This window comes from Sceloporus occidentalis, unplaced genomic scaffold (genome assembly GCF_023333645.1).
Source record: "Sceloporus occidentalis isolate IW3139 unplaced genomic scaffold, rSceOcc1.0.p SCAF_100, whole genome shotgun sequence".
Taxonomy (NCBI): Eukaryota; Metazoa; Chordata; class Lepidosauria; order Squamata; family Phrynosomatidae; genus Sceloporus; species Sceloporus occidentalis.
In genome coordinates, this window is record NW_028317080.1 from 3,007,421 (window position 1) to 3,023,519 (window position 16,099).

The following is a 16,099-nucleotide window of genomic DNA, read 5'->3' on the forward strand; positions in this document are numbered from 1 at the left end:
GTTGTATTTTAGTTAGAACACTGTAGGTAGTCACGGAAATTGCAGCCAAAGCTCTGGTGGGTGCCTTATTTCCTCCTTAAAAGCTGTAATACCAGAATATAGCTTTCGCTAAATTTTACCTAATAAATTGCGTGTTCTTTGCGTGCTGCGTCGGTGCTCTACAACCCATGATGAGCCAGATCGCTTCACATTCACATGCTGTTAGTTTACTCGGTTATTACAGTATTCCGAAAGACCGAAGATCATCAAAGCAAATCTTTAGATGGACCTGCTCTTCTCGTGAGTGATGCATCTACTATATTGCAAAGGCGTGGTTGGTATCAAGCTGGGGCCCATAGGCTGGAACAGACTAACCATCTTTTTAATGGAGCCCTTTGGAAAAAAAAAAAAAGTGCTTGAAAATGAAACCCTTTCTGCGCTGGGTCATTGCTTCCTATATGTGTTTTGGTTTAAATGCCTAAATGCAGCTTGACCTGGTCTTTTTTAATCTGGTGATCGGATTATACGTCACAGATGACTCCCAGTGAAGACCATCATGGGCGTCCAGGTTGGCCATTGACCAGCACAGTGCCTAGGGGCTACATTTCAACGTGGCACAGCTGTGACGCCCTTCAGTGATGTAAAATAATTCATGCATTCTTTAGTTATTAGAGGTAAGAAGGGGCAGTTCTCTCTCACGGTTCTCCTTCTCAGGCTGTTTCTTCTGAAACCAGGAAATATGAATGTCTCTACTCTTTTTCAGATTGAGTAGCACTCCCATTGAAGTTGTTGAATTGCACGTACGCCCACATTGGTGTTCCCATAGCGTGCAAGCGATTGACTAGAATAGGCCTTCTACTGGAAGCGTACGGAGACCGTAGAGTCAACTGGGAGAAGAGTTCAATGAAACAAGTCCTATTTTCTAACCCCAGTAACTGTGGAGTGCCTGTGCCAATGTGCATGCAGTGAAATGCATTAAAGTCCATGCAAAATGAACATTATGTGTATGAGAAAATAGGACTGGGGTAGAACTTTAACGGGGATTACTGCAAAGGGAATCTTTCAACAGGCTTATAAACCTAATGACATTGAAGCAATAATCATTGTGTAAGTTTGTTGTAACCTAATGGCCTGAAAGCTATTAGTGCCACTTATTTTCCTGGTGCTTTAATACCCCTAGTTATCTGTCATGGGATTGGATCATCCCCGTGTTATAATATCTGACTGTAAATCACGTATGGCATGTAAACAAAATACTACATCAATACTACATCATTTTGATCTCATCTAGTGGGTAGAAAGTCAGTTAGGATGTAATATGGGGTCTAAACATAATTTCTTTTGCTTGCTTTATTTTCAGCTTCAGCCACTTTTGAAGACTTCCAGATCCGCCCGCACTCTCTGTACGTTCATTCGTACCGGGCGCCGGCGTTCTGTGACCATTGTGGAGAGATGCTGTGGGGACTTGTGAGGCAAGGGCTTAAGTGTGAGGGTGAGTGTCAACTCAACTGTATTCAGATTTAACCCAACGGACATGAATGTACCATCAACCACCTATTTGTCAGAATAATTTTTCAGGATATTGTTACTATTAAATTTAGCAAAAGCTGAGTACGTGTGCGCATGTTCTTTCTCTTTAGGCTGTGGTCTTAACTACCACAAGAGATGCGCCTTCAAAATACCGAACAATTGCAGTGGCGTCCGTAAGCGAAGGCTGTCCAACGTCTCGCTCCCAGGCCTATCAAGCATCCGCACGGTGTCATCGGAGACCTTCTCATCATACTCTGAGGAGCCGTTACTGGTATGGCGATGGTGGGATACATGAAATGTTTTAGTGGTACTTTGCCCATATGCACCAAAAACTATGGATCATACCATTCCTGTCCTGTAGTTCGACAATCCGAGTGTTGCAGTGACTTAGGAGCAGACTGAGGACCTAAATTAAGTCAAAATGTCACAGTGACTCGCAAATGGCAAAAACACTTTTTTAGATGCAGAAGGTCATTAGAGCTTAGGAAAGCGTCAGATGAGCTGGTACCTTCGTAACTATGTATACACTTTAGCTACACTGTCTTTTCTCAATCCTGACTTTACAGTAGGCTCGCTTCTTTACTTGTTTTCAAAACACTAAACATTTTTCTCTCCCCTCACGCTGCGTTGTTCTCAGTCTCCGCTCAGTCCCAGCTACGAGGTATGTGATGTGCATGCATGTGGTTTTCCAGCCCCTGCTAATCTTCCTTACATGCTTCTTTACTGGTGCCTCTGCCAGGGTTTAAACCTATAGCTAGTTAATGCGCTTAGAATAGTGAACGGCTGCATGAGCTAGACTTAAGGCCATGTACAAGTTGGTACATTCTCCAAATCATAATAATAATAAAAAGATCCTTCAGAGGTTTGTATTAATACCTTCTGTCTGTGCAGGCTGCAGTGTTAGCCCTGGTTAGCTGCAGTTGACATAATGTTGTTAATACTTCATGCTAGTAGATTTTATAAAGCATTGAGTGCTGTAGCCTGTAGCCTTTTCCATCACTTGTACTGTTTGGTTTGAATTAGGGAAATTAGGGGAAAATATGTTACAGGTTTTTAGGAGGTTTAGCACTATATATTAAGTGATAACACGGTTTGTCCTAATCTAGGCATCTATGAATAGGTTATTCTATTCTATTCTATTGTTTTAGGATATACCTTATCCTAAAACATGTATAGGTTTCCCTATCTTAAGTGTGAGCTGTTACTAAGGCTGTCACCTAAATGTAACTAGAGCAAAATACAGCATAGGACCAGCCTCTCGAGGGGGGAATGTTTCCTGTCCCCGGCACTCGACGGGTTAAAAAATAACACACGTCTTTCCCTTGGGCCTCCAGATGGCTACAGTGGCTTATTATACATATTATTATATGTATGAAATCCCCCCCACTAACAAAATATATGCAGTGTCTCATTCTTCCCCTAAAGCACACTCTTTAAAATAGAGGTCAATGAGTTCATTCATGCTGCTCGTCTTACCAGAGATGTTTACTGGTTTTAAAAAGATCCACCCCTGGACTGTTTCATTATTCAAAACCATGCTTCCAAAATCTCTTGATATTGAGTCCCTCAGCGGGAAAGATGATGTGGCATGCATGGCACACTCCATTTTTTTGACGTTTTTAGTAATAGGGAAACCATGCATGTGAATCTAAGACGAGACAAACGACTAATGAGTAGTAAGGATTAAGGTCTGAGTCTCACGAGCAATGGGCGACTGGATGGGCCGAATGGGTCTCTTCTGCTGGCAAATTTCGTTTCAGCGGTGAGAGAAGAGCCATCGGCCTTTCTGAGTTGAGCGGCTGACTTCTTCTCAGTTACACAGTGACAGCATTAGGAGTGTTTTCCTAGAAATCCTGGCATCTGAAACAAAGCTTGCTTCTGGTTACAAATTATGTTTGAGGATTCATGGATGGGCTGCGTAAAGACACCATGTCTAGCCACATGGTGAACATTGAATGCACCTGTAGAAATATAGGGGATTTTTAAATAGTTTACTATGTTCAACAAGGACAAAGTGATGCATCTATAAAGTGGGTTTATTGTTTAAAATGCTTAATATAAAAAGTGAAATATTTGGTTTGTGATTTTTTATTTATTTATTTATTTTTTTTGTGCTGCGGGTACAGGATATTTTAGTAACATTTGTGTAAATCAAATATAGAATATTAAATTCTAATATTTTTAGGTTAGTGTTACAAAAACACACATGGAGAGCTAAGATCATTTTGCCGCAATATTCTTAATATTTTTATGTAATGAATAGCCAAGCCCCCTGGTATTGCAGCGTGATTTAAATAAAGCCTTTTAGTGCTCTTAGCTGGAGGAAAATGAAAGCGGTCCTTTTTCGGCTGGCAGATTTAAAGTAAGGCAGGCTCGGGCTATCAGTTTAATTAATCGTTGGTTCTATTAGCTTTCAGCACCTGCCCCTAGGTAAGTTTTTGTCTACAACCTGAATCGGGATGCATCATGTGAAGAAGGCTTACTTGAATATGCATCGTGTTTGCAGAGACCTTTATATTGCCACCGGATTTGATGTATCTCTGGAAACACTTTGCATCCTCCATCAATGTCATTACCTTCACACAGGCTCAGCGTGCTCCACCAATATGAGTTTCTTTTCACAAAGCCAGCTCGCTCTCATAATCTGCTTGTATCTGCACTCACCACATTATCCATCATAGATTGTGTGCTTTCCTTCGTATCCTGTGTCATTGTGTCTTCTGGACAGTGCTCATTGCCACGGCACACTCCATGCACTTTGTGCTAACCTTAATCATGCGCTAACCTTTGAGTAGCTCCACACTGTCTTGCACCCTATACTAAGTTTACTGTGTGTCTATAATGTTGCTTTCCTGTGCTAACCTTAGAGTGCCTGCACGTTCTCTGCTTCCCATACTAAACATTGTATTCATCCTGTGCTAACCTTAGAGTGCCTGCACGTTCTCTGCTTCCCATACTAAACATTGTATTCATCCTGTGCTAACCTTAGAGTGCCTGCACGTTCTCTGCTTCCCATACTAAACATTGTATTCATCCTGTGCTAACCTTAGAGTGCCTGCACGTTCTCTGCTTCCCATAGTGTCCTGTGCTAACCTCTCTCTACATTCTGTTCACCCGGTGCTAACCTCAGTGTGAACTTTCTCTGCCTACCGTACTGCACATTCTATTCATCTTGTACACATTCTATTCATACTAACTTTAGTGTCTCTGCAGACTCCATTCATTGTGTGTTAATGTTAGTGTGTCTTTACACTTGTTTGTGTCCTATATTAAACTGTAGATCTACACTTTCTCCATCAATGTTCTAACCTTAGTGTCTCTGCTGCTCTATTCACCCCATGCTAACCTTAATGTCCCTGCACACTCTATTCTGTACCTACATAGAGTGCCTGCGTTTTCTGTCTCCCTTATTCCTGATAACGTGTGCACCCTTTGCTTCTCTTTCGCGTGTCCGCGCACGCTCAATGCATGATGCGTGTCCATAGTCCGCTAACTTTGTGACTTGCTTGCTTGCTTTTCACAGCTCCGCTGCTGGCGTGTTCTGTACTGCTGTCGTCTTCTGTATATAGCTGCGCACGTTCAGTTTTCCCGTGTATGCAGACTGACAAAGATTAGTGCAGGATAATGTGTGTCCAGAAACCCGGAGATTAGTGCCAGGGGGGCTCTGTGTAAAGAAGAGAAGGTCAGGCTCTTTCCGGCACACATTGCTGTTTGATTTGGCTCATGTTTAGTTCCTCTCGCTGGCTGAGCTCCAGGCTTCACCTCACGCATCGCAACACCGCATCCTTTCTGGGTTTCCTGGATGCACAAAAGTCTTTTAATCCTTTGCTGCCAGACAGATTGCTGCCCCCCCTACCCATCCTGTGTTGTATTATCTCTCTTAACCCATTATCTGCAGCATTGCATGACATCAGTTGGTAACAGGTGAGTGACAGCATAGCTCAAGATGTGACCTTAAACAGATGAAATCACGTTACGTTCTTTAACTCATTCTGGGTTTTTTCTCTAAATTCAGTTGCATGTAAACTTCATTGATCTCTGTATGCACTATTTCTCATTAATAAGTGCTCATAATAAACTGGCAGCAGTGAAGGGGTTATGACATCTCATTGAGCTCTCCATCAGCTGCGGTTTCCATCATGTAATCTGGTTTTAGCAATCATTTCCTGGAGCGGTTCCAACCAGGGCTCCGTCTGGAACAGAAATCCTTTGGAAATAGCCCACAGCCCAGCCTTTACAGCGAGATGGACAGACTCTGGTTCTCTTTCCACCAGGCAGATCCACACGGAAGATGTCCTGTCTGTCTCAGCGCATTGGTTTTATCCAACACAAGTTTATTCATTTCATTTTATTGTTAAAAGTTAGCTTTCTGATGTTACAAATATTTTGTGCTGGATGAATGCACTGCTCCACACAGGGGAAATCCTTCACTGAATGATGTGTGGTATTTAAAAGAAAAGACAGCTATTGTGATAGAATATGTAATATCATCACTCAAATAGGCTTTATAATCTCAACTGCAGAATACTCACAAAAAAAACCCTATGCATTTTGCTGTCTGGTACAAGCAAACACGTGAACAGCCAGAGAGACCGTTAATCTTGCCTTATTTTTGATGATCATGTGGCACTTTAATCAGATCTATTCTCCGTTGTAGTACATTTATATATAGTGCCACATGGTGATCTGTGAAGAACTGTACAAAGGGAATAAAACAACCTCTGATACATTTATCAGTCTTTTTGGTAATCTTTAATCTGTGAACTTTCATTGGATAATCTTTTGAAAGATTAACCCTCTCCTGCCACGAGTAACCTGTTGTCATTGAATGAAGAGTGGCCAGTGTCCACAACCATTATCTACAAATATGGGTGCCATTGGTCTGGGTACCAAGCTTTGATACCAGATGTGTCTCCAACCTCACATGATTAAAGGGATTTAATGTGCTTTATTAAACTTTCAGCAAAAGTCTCCATCAGAGGCCTGCGTGGGACGGGAGAAAAGATTCAGCACCACTTCATACTCTGGCCGACCCATACAGCTGGACAAGATCCTCATGTCCAAAGTGAAAGTGCCTCACACGTTTGTCATCCACTCCTACACCCGGCCGACCATGTGCCAGTACTGCAAGAAGCTGCTGAAAGGGCTATTCCGACAAGGCCTTCAGTGCAAGGACTGCAAATTCAACTGCCACAAGCGATGTGCCCCCAAGGTTCCTCACAACTGCCTGGGAGAGGTTGCAGCCAACGGAGGTATTATTATCCTTTATTATTATCCTTTATTTATATAGCGCCAACAGCTTACGCAGCGCTTAATACAATACATAAATTCAAGGGATAAGACAAGAATTGACAGACTAAGACAAACCAATACATTTGGTGGAGAGAGCCCGGCTCGCAAGCTTACAATCTAGAGGGAAATGGGGTGACAAACATAAGGCACAGAGAAAGGATGAGGGGTATTGTGGGGGTTGTATCGATGACAAGGAAGTTCTAGCAGCTAAGATGATGAGGCTTCTCTGAAGAAGTGAGTTTTTAGATGTTTCTTGAATGTTGGGAGGGAGGGAGGGAGAATGCTGAAGGTTCCTTGGGAGAAGATTCCAGAGATATGGGGCAGCTCGAGTGAAATCTTGTAGACGGGAAAAGGAAGAGGTGATGAGTGAGGAGGAGAGCCTTAGCCCATGGGAGGAACGTAGGGATCGAGTAGGAGAGTATTTGCTAATGAGGTCAGAAATGTACGGAGGAGCAGTGTTATGGATGTCAGTACCAGGATCTTAAATTTAATTCTAAAGGTAATTGGAAGCCAGTGGAGGGTTTCACAGAGGGGGGAAGCAGAAGAGGAGCGACGTGCAAGGAAGATAAGCCTAGCAGCGGCATTTAGGATAGACTGTAGAGGAGAGAGTCGAGACAGTGGAGTGCCAACCAGAAGAGCGTTGCAGTAGTCAAGACGGGAAATGATAAGGGAATGAATCAGGGTTTTTGTGGATTCTTGGGTGAAGAATGGGCGGATACGAGAGATGTTTTTTAGGTGCAAGCGGCAGGATCTGGCGAGGGACTGAATGTGAGGGATGAAGGAGAGGTTTGAGTCAAGGATGACCCCAAGGCATCGGGCCTGGTTAGTAGGAGAGATAGTCGTGTTGTTAATGGTGACAGAGATTTCAGGTAGTGGAGTGGAGATGGAGGGAGGGAAGATAATGAGTTCAGTTTTAGAAAGATTAAGTTTCAGGTAGTGTTGTGACATCCATGAAGAAATAGCAGACAAGCAATTGGTAATACGGGACAGGAGAGATGGAGAGAGATCAGGAGAAGACAGGTAGATTTGGGTATCATCTGCATATAGGTGATACTGGAGGCCAAATGAGTTGAGGTATGAGCGTCCATGAACGTGGTCCATCATCCTGCTTCTGTAGCTAGATCAATATGGAGCTTTAGTGCACATACATGTCATGAATTAAATGACGCCAGTTTGTCTATACACAATCCGTTTAATTACCCAGAGTATGGGTAATCCTAGTTTGTTACTGAGGGTTAAGAAGTCTAGAATGGTCTGCTATAAGAATAAAATAGCACCACATCACACACATTGTACGTAACCAAAAGTACCGCTCACCTAGAATGTTGAGTAAAATGTATCAATTTTCTTCTAATTGACCTTGAACTCCCTTCACAGATTTATTGAGTCCCGGAGCAGAGTCTGATGTGGTGATGGAGGAAGGAAGTGATGACAATGAGAGCGACCGGAGCAGTAGGTTAATGGAAGACATGGAAGAGTCTCTTACCCCAGACCCTGATAACTCCTTGACCGGATGCCGTGCGGAGAATGGGGACATGCAAGACGCTGACCAGGATCAGGACACGTCCGACCGCATGATCAGGTGTGATCATGTTAGCCGTCACTCAGGGAGTGTATTTAGAAAGAGAGAGCTGCTCTTAATTATCATGTTTTCCCTTTCAGTCCTTCGGCTAGTAACAACATTCCCTTGATGAGAGTGGTTCAATCTGTCAAACACACAAAAAGGAAAAGCAGTAGTGTCATGAAAGAAGGCTGGATGGTGCATTACACTAGCAAAGATACCATGGTAAGAAGGAAGGGCCACTCCTGCTTTGTACGTTGTATGCCATGAGCCTCTGGAGTCACCGGTGATTCTTGTCATTAATCTATTAACATGCTAACATTAACTCACACACCTAATTATCTTTTATTGGAACATGTTTTTCTATAAGTTAAACTGTTAAGAATCATCTTTTGAAGGATGGCACACAGAATTCGTAAATGAAACCCCAATTACATTTTGAAAATGGAATAAACCCAAGAGTAAATGGAGTGCTTACTTGAAGCCGATACTTTTTGTTTGACCATCTTTCCTTCCAAAGTTTTTTTTAATTGCGGTGCACCCAGTGAGCTTTTTCTGTTCTCTGTGCATGCCGTCATTTTTCTAGCTCATGGCCCCTGCACAATACTATTCCCAGAGTGCATTTCTTTTTGATGAATTTAGCAATGATTTAGTGCTGTGTTGGTATATTTAAGAATTCACGCATGTTATATCTACTAGCTACACATCATTGGTACAGCTGATGGGCTGTGAGCTGAGGCCAGGTGGTGACAGGATTTTCCTCTCAATGTCCTTGCAAAAGGATAAGTTGCTTCCACTCGCAAATGCATAGATGGGATTTATTTAAGATCGCTCATTGTGATCTTGGTAAAAATGTCATAATTCTGTGCAGGGTTGACCGGATCACTTTAAACAGGCAGGGCCTGAAAACAGCTGTTGAATGCCATTTGGGGCAATAAAAATAACAATGACTTCTACTGACAAAGCCAGTCACTAGGCAAGTGGCCACACAAAAAATGTAATACCAAATATTTTTATCCTATATCGCAACTAGCTGGAGAGTGTTTCTGACCTTGTTAATTTAGTATTTTAATAATGCTAAAACAGAAGTGTTGTATTTTTTGTTTTGTTTTTATCGCTACATTTGTTTTAACCAACAGAGAAAAAGACATTATTGGAGATTGGACAGCAAGTGTATAACCCTGTTTCAGAACGATACTGGAAGCAAATACTACAAGGTAACAAAAAGCACCACAAACTCGTATCTTTGTTAAATCGCGGTGTTAGCATGTTTATGAGACAGAGACCAGTGGACTCCTGGGCGCATCTCTGTTTCATAGAATGTGTAACAAAGCACAATGTCACAGCAGTCTAACATGAGAAAAATATCTCTTGCCACCGTCTGTGAAGATGCAAATTATTAAAATCCATTTAATAATTTTGCACTACTAAGAGAGGTGTGCAAAAGTAATTGTCTTCTGAGACTTAATATATTGCCCTTCAGATCATACGAAGAAGTTATTGATCCTTCACTACTAAAACATGTGACTTGGTCCCTCGTCTGCACTGTTCTCACATCTGGGCTCTCCCTCCCCCCTATCTGACAGGAAATCCCCCTTTCGGAAATATTATCCCTGGAGCCAGCCAATAACCTGTCCTTACTACCCCCTGGTGCTAACCCTCACTGCTTTGAAATAACCACAGCCAACATTGTATACTATGTTGGGGAGAACCTGCCTGTGCAGATGGCCCCGGAACAAGGAAACGGGGTTCAGACTACAGGAGCTGGGCTTGAGGTGGCACGAATGTGGGAGATAGCGATTCAGCACGCTTTGATGCCTGTCAATCCAAAGGGAGCCAATGGAGGATGCAGCCAGCACCGTACGTTCAGATTTTTATCATGTTTTTAGTGCTATTGAATTAAATTAAAGGTGCCTATGTGTTGGCCATTATTAGGAATGACATCATAATGCCATTCACTAATAGTATCCTAATGTCTTTTACTCACAAGTGCTTCTGCACGTCAAGTGCGCCTTTTGCCTGGCTAAACAGTTAAACGTGGAACCCAACAGCCTGTATCTAGGCTTATATAATCAACGTTATACAAGGTCAGCTTACGTTGCTGATGTACATTGGTTATGTTTGGTTTAAGGCATGTGTCCAATTAATGGCCCTTCATATACGACTATTTTTATATACGTTCTATTGCATCAGTATCTTTAATGTTTAAGGCCACTAATGACAAAAACTGTTTGCACTCTATGGCTTTTATATGATATTGTTACTTGTCTTCTCTCTATAGGGGATGTATCAATCAGCATTTCTGTATCCAACTGCCAGGTGCAGGAGAACGTGGTAAGAATGGTCAATTATTACGCGAGTGCCTGTGATAGATTCCATGGTTTGTGTGGGTATCTCTATGGTTTATTTATCAGGGCATAATAACTATCATCTGTTGCTTAGCAGGTCTAAAAATTAGGTAAATAAGACAGGAAAAAGTAGTGCATATCTTTAAATACTATCTGACAGTCATGAACGTTTCTGTATGATTTCCAGATTAGACATCTTGATTGTAGACCAGTAGATAGTGGTGTGAGATATTAAACCGCATGTAACAGTGCTTCACAAGTGCACAGGGGCCACAAGCCATTATTTAAGAAAAGTGCTGTGTTAACACAAGAGGAAATGGAGTCTGTAGTCAAAGTTGATAACTTTCATTGGTCCAACATAGAAAAAGGTGGAAAATTTCAGAAACTTTTAGCACCTCGGAGGTAAGTTCTTCAGATGGCCCACTGAGTTCTTGAAAGCTTACAGAACTTTTTCTGTGCTGACCCACTAAAAAGTATTAACTTTGACTAAAGTCCAAACCATGAATAAGAGAGCCACCATAATGCAAACTAGGAGAGTGAGGGTAGTTTGCAGAATTTATCCTTGGATATCATGCAATATCTAGTTATTTCCCATTACTTATATTATGGGTAACCAGCAGTGTTTGGGGATTTTCCACTACACAGCTAAGAAAATGTCATGGCAGCGTGCACTGGAGCCATGTTGTTGCCTTGGCCATAGGTTAACTGCCACTGGGTCAGTTACTTGTATAATATAGCAGTTCTGGCTGATTACTACTAAATAACTGGAATACTGAATTCACAAAATGGGACTTATGACACAAAAGACAGCTCATTTCTACATGAAAGGCACACATTTAATATTGTTTGGAGTGAGAATCTATCTTTCCAATAGCACTGCTCTTCTAGAAGTAAACTGAGGGTAGATGCCATGTCAACCGCCTACAAGATAATCTAGTTAATTGAGACTACATTTATTTTCCCTACAGGATATTAGCTCTGTTTATCAAATATTTCCAGATGAGGTGCTTGGATCTGGCCAGTTTGGCATTGTGTATGGAGGTAAGTCTCATGGTTGGTATAGATAAAACTTGTTATAGCAGTCTGTCAATTATTTTATGGTATGCAGTGCTTGAATTTGTCTGCAGCAGCATCTTACATGCAACGTGTATTGGGTAAAGGTAAGGCTTGTCAAATATAGAAACATGGGACCATGCAAACCCATCTAGCCTGTCCGTAATTTCTGTGTATGGACTCAAACCTTAATCCGTCTTGGTCTTGTCTTAGTTTCAGGATAGACATATGCTTATCCTGGACATGTTTAAAGTCCATTAACCTCTGCTACTTCTGCTGGAAGGCTTAACCAGTAATCTACCACAATCAATGTCAAAATGGGCATTATGGATCTAGCTGTATTGCTCCAAGAAAAGATCGACTGGACATAGAGTAAGATGTAGAATCACAGAAGCTTTTTAAGACCTCAGAGGTCGCTTCACTTTTTGGTTTTTGCCCAAATACAAGGTATCACTTTTTTGGTTAACAATATCCCTCTGTATCGGTCTATCTGCTCATTTGGCCAATGTTTCTTAATGTGTGTTCTGGTTCCTCAAGGGAAACACAGAAAGACAGGAAGGGACGTGGCCATAAAGATTATCGACAAGTTGCGTTTCCCGACCAAGCAGGAAAGCCAGCTACGTAACGAGGTTGCCATTTTACAGGTATCTTAATTACACCCTCCGACTAAAATGCTTGCAAAACCTTATTCCCCTTTTTAATTAGGTGCATGGAGGGGAAACCATTGCGTTCTCTGGAATATTTGAGTCACCTGCCTTTCCTATGATGCTTTGTACTTGCATTCCTCATACCAACAGCCAATTTCTGTTGGAATTCAGTTTCGTTGTTCTGTCTTTCAATGTCATTTGAATTACTTTGCAGTTTAGTATGCTAAATAATCCTGATTTTGGTGCTTAGAGACTTTATACAACTATACCTTATTAGGATGACCAGCGTGAGTGTTCGAGTTAATATAGTGTGCATAGTTTATGTAGTTCCATATAAGACAATCTCTTTTGTATGTTACTTTTTTCCAGAATTTACATCACCCTGGGGTGGTGAACCTAGAGTGTATGTTCGAGACACCAGAGCGGGTTTTTGTGGTGATGGAGAAGTTGCACGGAGACATGCTTGAGATGATCCTTTCTAGTGAGAAGGGACGGTTACCTGAGCGCATTACTAAATTTCTGGTCACGCAGGTAAGCGGTGAAATGGGAAAGACTGGAAATTTGGGTAGTGAAGTCCCTGACGGAAGTTGTATTGAGTGAGTACTGTGACTGACATGATCTGCTCTCCTTTTTGAACACAATTTCCTGATTTGTATATTTTCTGATAAGTCTTATTGTCTTGTAGATCTTGGTTGCACTTCGTCATCTTCATTTCAAGAACATCGTCCATTGTGACCTGAAGCCAGAGAATGTCCTCCTTGCTTCTTCTGATCCTTTCCCACAGGTGAGATTTGTCACATGACATCATAAAAGTACAATAAGAACCCAGCACCTTTTTATTTCATTTTAACCCTAGTTTGACCTGAGCAAGGAACAAGTCTTACGCAGTGCCCACAAATTGTATTTGTGTTTTTCAGGTTAAGCTGTGTGACTTCGGCTTTGCTCGTATCATTGGAGAGAAGTCGTTCCGTCGTTCAGTGGTGGGGACACCCGCTTACCTGGCACCAGAGGTGCTAAGAAATCGTGGTTATAACAGGTCACTGGACATGTGGTCCGTGGGGGTAATAATCTATGTGAGCCTCAGTGGAACGTTCCCCTTCAACGAGGATGAGGATATCCACGACCAGATTCAGAATGCAGCTTTTATGTACCCACCAAACCCCTGGAGAGAGACCTCTCCTGACGGTGAGTGGGTTTTTTCCAAGCTATCCCTTCAGTGCCCCTGAATAAATTAATTAAGGTACAAAAGAGTTTCTTTGGCAGCAAGGATTTAATAGCTTTATACCGCAGGTGGGTGATTGAAAGGGTAGCTTCAATTACATAACGAGGAAGTCGTATCCAACATAAGACATCCCTAAGATGTCTGTTCTTAAAGGGAATCTTGCGAATATGGCCCCAGCCATTCCCACCTAAAACATGTGTTCCGCGCTTTTTTCTTTCACCTCACCAAGCCAGCACACTTGGAATGGCGTCACATTCAGAGTAAGGACGGGACTCGCCAACATTTCTTCTTGTTGTGTCTACTGCACACATTTTACACATTTGTGTGTATACAGTACCTGAAAGCACTCTGACTTTTTAACCAGGACGCAGAGTAGTTTGTACCTCTTCCAGCAGAGATTTGGTTAATTGACTTTTCTACAGTCGCTGCAAGGAGAGATACAACAAGCCCCAAGGGCGCAATCTATGCAGTAAATGGAACGCGTTTCCGCTCGGTCGTCATTGAAAAGACTTCATTGCAATGTGAATGTGGATTGCCCTTGGTCAGGGCAAGAACAGCATTGTAGTTAAATATATCACTGATTATGCACCTCAAGAGCATACTGTTAGTGTAATTGCATTCAAGTCGACAAATTACAGGTAAGCTCAGCATATGCCTGATACGTTCTCCTGTGAACTAGAGTTCAGAGTGTACTCTATGCCTGAGAGTAGTTAGCGATTAATCCACCAGGTCTTAGCATTGTTTTTCACAACTGGCCTCAATTACCTGTTTGGTTTTAGCAATCGACCTTATCAACAACTTGCTGCAAGTGAAAATGAGAAAACGTTACAGCGTGGACAAGACCCTTTACCACCCCTGGTTGCAGGTAAATCCAAATTAAAATGGCAAACCAGACATGTTAATATACAACAAGAACACTTTAAAAAATATATGTATATTACATACCAGCTATTAAACCAAGTGTGATTTTAAATGACATGCTACTAAAGCACCTATGGATTTATTATTAAAGGCTATTATGTTCATCCTAAATGTACAAAGGGATTTCAAAACATGGGAAATGATCGAATATGTGTGTGTGTATGTATATGTGTATATATATATGTGTGTGTGTGTATATATATATATATATATATATATATATATATATATATATATATATATATACACACAAAAGATATTACTATACAATTAGCAAAACATGTTTTGTGACATTTGGCACATCCTAAGTTTTTTGGGGTTTTTTGTTTTAGGACTACCGAACCTGGCTTGATCTGCGTGAACTGGAGTTAAAGATTGGGGAACGTTACATCACTCATGAAAGCGATGACCCACGTTGGGAGCACTATGCGGGAGATCACAGCCTCCAGTATCCCCCTCACCTCCTGGCCCAGTCCTGTAATGAACCGGAGGATGCGGAGATGAGGGCGCTGGAGGAGAGAGTTAGTATTCTCTGATGCTCGCAGGCAGAGTCATAATGTATCTTTACACCATTCTGTGAACAGAACATATGGAAAGAAGGAAATCATTTGGAGGGTTCAGATGTCTACCCAATAGTGTTCCTCAACCAGCAATGTAATCCTCAAAAGATATATGTGGGGATTATCTTGGAATGCTGCTGCATCAGCCCCAAATTCCTTGTGAAAAAGACTAATGAAAACACTCCGTTGGAGTAGTCTGCAAGAAGTCTCCTCTCTTGTACCAAGGGCACTTTCATTGTATGGGCCATGCAGATTACACATCATAAAAACCACTCGATCTCCTCTGTGAGGCTTACGATGTAAGCTCCAGGGGCCTGCAGTGTATTGTGGTTCGCATGTAAACCGTCAATTTCGGCAGGACTCATTTTAGCCACATTCTGACCAAAAATAGAATGTTTCTATGGATTACCTAATCTGACAGGTGCGCGTACACGCCTTAAATTAAGATAGCATGATTGAGAATGTTTCTCATGAGGTCAAAAGGGAAATGGTCTTTTCAATTTCTTGCAGGTTACTTGAAGCACACATCGTTTGGGGATTTTAAGTTCGCTTTAATGCACAGCAGGCATAATCAGCAGTAACAAAATGTTCCTTTTAGTCCCAAATAGTTTGCCTCTTTCTTTCTTTGTTTTTCTTTCTACTCCAGGGGATAATCTGTACGTCATGTCATAGGTAGCTTGCAAGCCTTGTCTTCTGTGTAAAATATCCTGCAGCTGTTAAAATGACCAACGAAGACCGTAGCCTGTGACTAGGACGCCTCGGGCAGGTCAGTGCAGTGAAAATGTGGACCTGGAGGCTTTGTGGAAGGAGGCACATAAATTAACCCTTGTCCCTTGAACTATACAAATGCTACTTTGTTTCGCACAGTGGTGACAATTTACCAAGGACCAAGTGCCCTTCTCCGGGGTCATTAATGAGGTTCCTTTGACCTCTGTTTATTTAGGCCCTTTATTGTTTTTTGTTTTCACTTTCGTTTAAATGTCTAA

General features: G+C 41.8%; 1 protein-coding gene across 2 annotated transcripts in view; it reads left to right on the forward strand.

Moving 5' to 3' along the window:
- LOC149284069 (serine/threonine-protein kinase D1-like) overlaps window positions 1-15,089 on the forward strand; it is a 49,849-nt gene extending 34,760 nt beyond the window's left edge. Inside the window, exons 3-18 of one of the 2 annotated variants that reach the window (XM_089497179.1) lie at window positions 1,340-1,471; window positions 1,620-1,780; window positions 2,147-2,170; window positions 6,473-6,761; window positions 8,179-8,383; window positions 8,464-8,587; window positions 9,502-9,579; window positions 9,949-10,222; window positions 10,644-10,696; window positions 11,679-11,751; window positions 12,301-12,407; window positions 12,780-12,941; window positions 13,096-13,194; window positions 13,328-13,595; window positions 14,412-14,497; window positions 14,886-15,089. In XM_089497179.1, coding sequence (XP_089353305.1) covers window positions 1,340-1,471; window positions 1,620-1,780; window positions 2,147-2,170; window positions 6,473-6,761; window positions 8,179-8,383; window positions 8,464-8,587; window positions 9,502-9,579; window positions 9,949-10,222; window positions 10,644-10,696; window positions 11,679-11,751; window positions 12,301-12,407; window positions 12,780-12,941; window positions 13,096-13,194; window positions 13,328-13,595; window positions 14,412-14,497; window positions 14,886-15,089 — 2,339 coding nt within the window. The remainder of the gene's footprint in view (window positions 1-1,339; window positions 1,472-1,619; window positions 1,781-2,146; window positions 2,171-6,472; window positions 6,762-8,178; window positions 8,384-8,463; window positions 8,588-9,501; window positions 9,580-9,948; window positions 10,223-10,643; window positions 10,697-11,678; window positions 11,752-12,300; window positions 12,408-12,779; window positions 12,942-13,095; window positions 13,195-13,327; window positions 13,596-14,411; window positions 14,498-14,885) is intronic. The other variant, XM_089497180.1, reaches the window with a different exon arrangement.
- The last annotated feature ends 1,010 nt before the right edge of the window (window positions 15,090-16,099 follow it).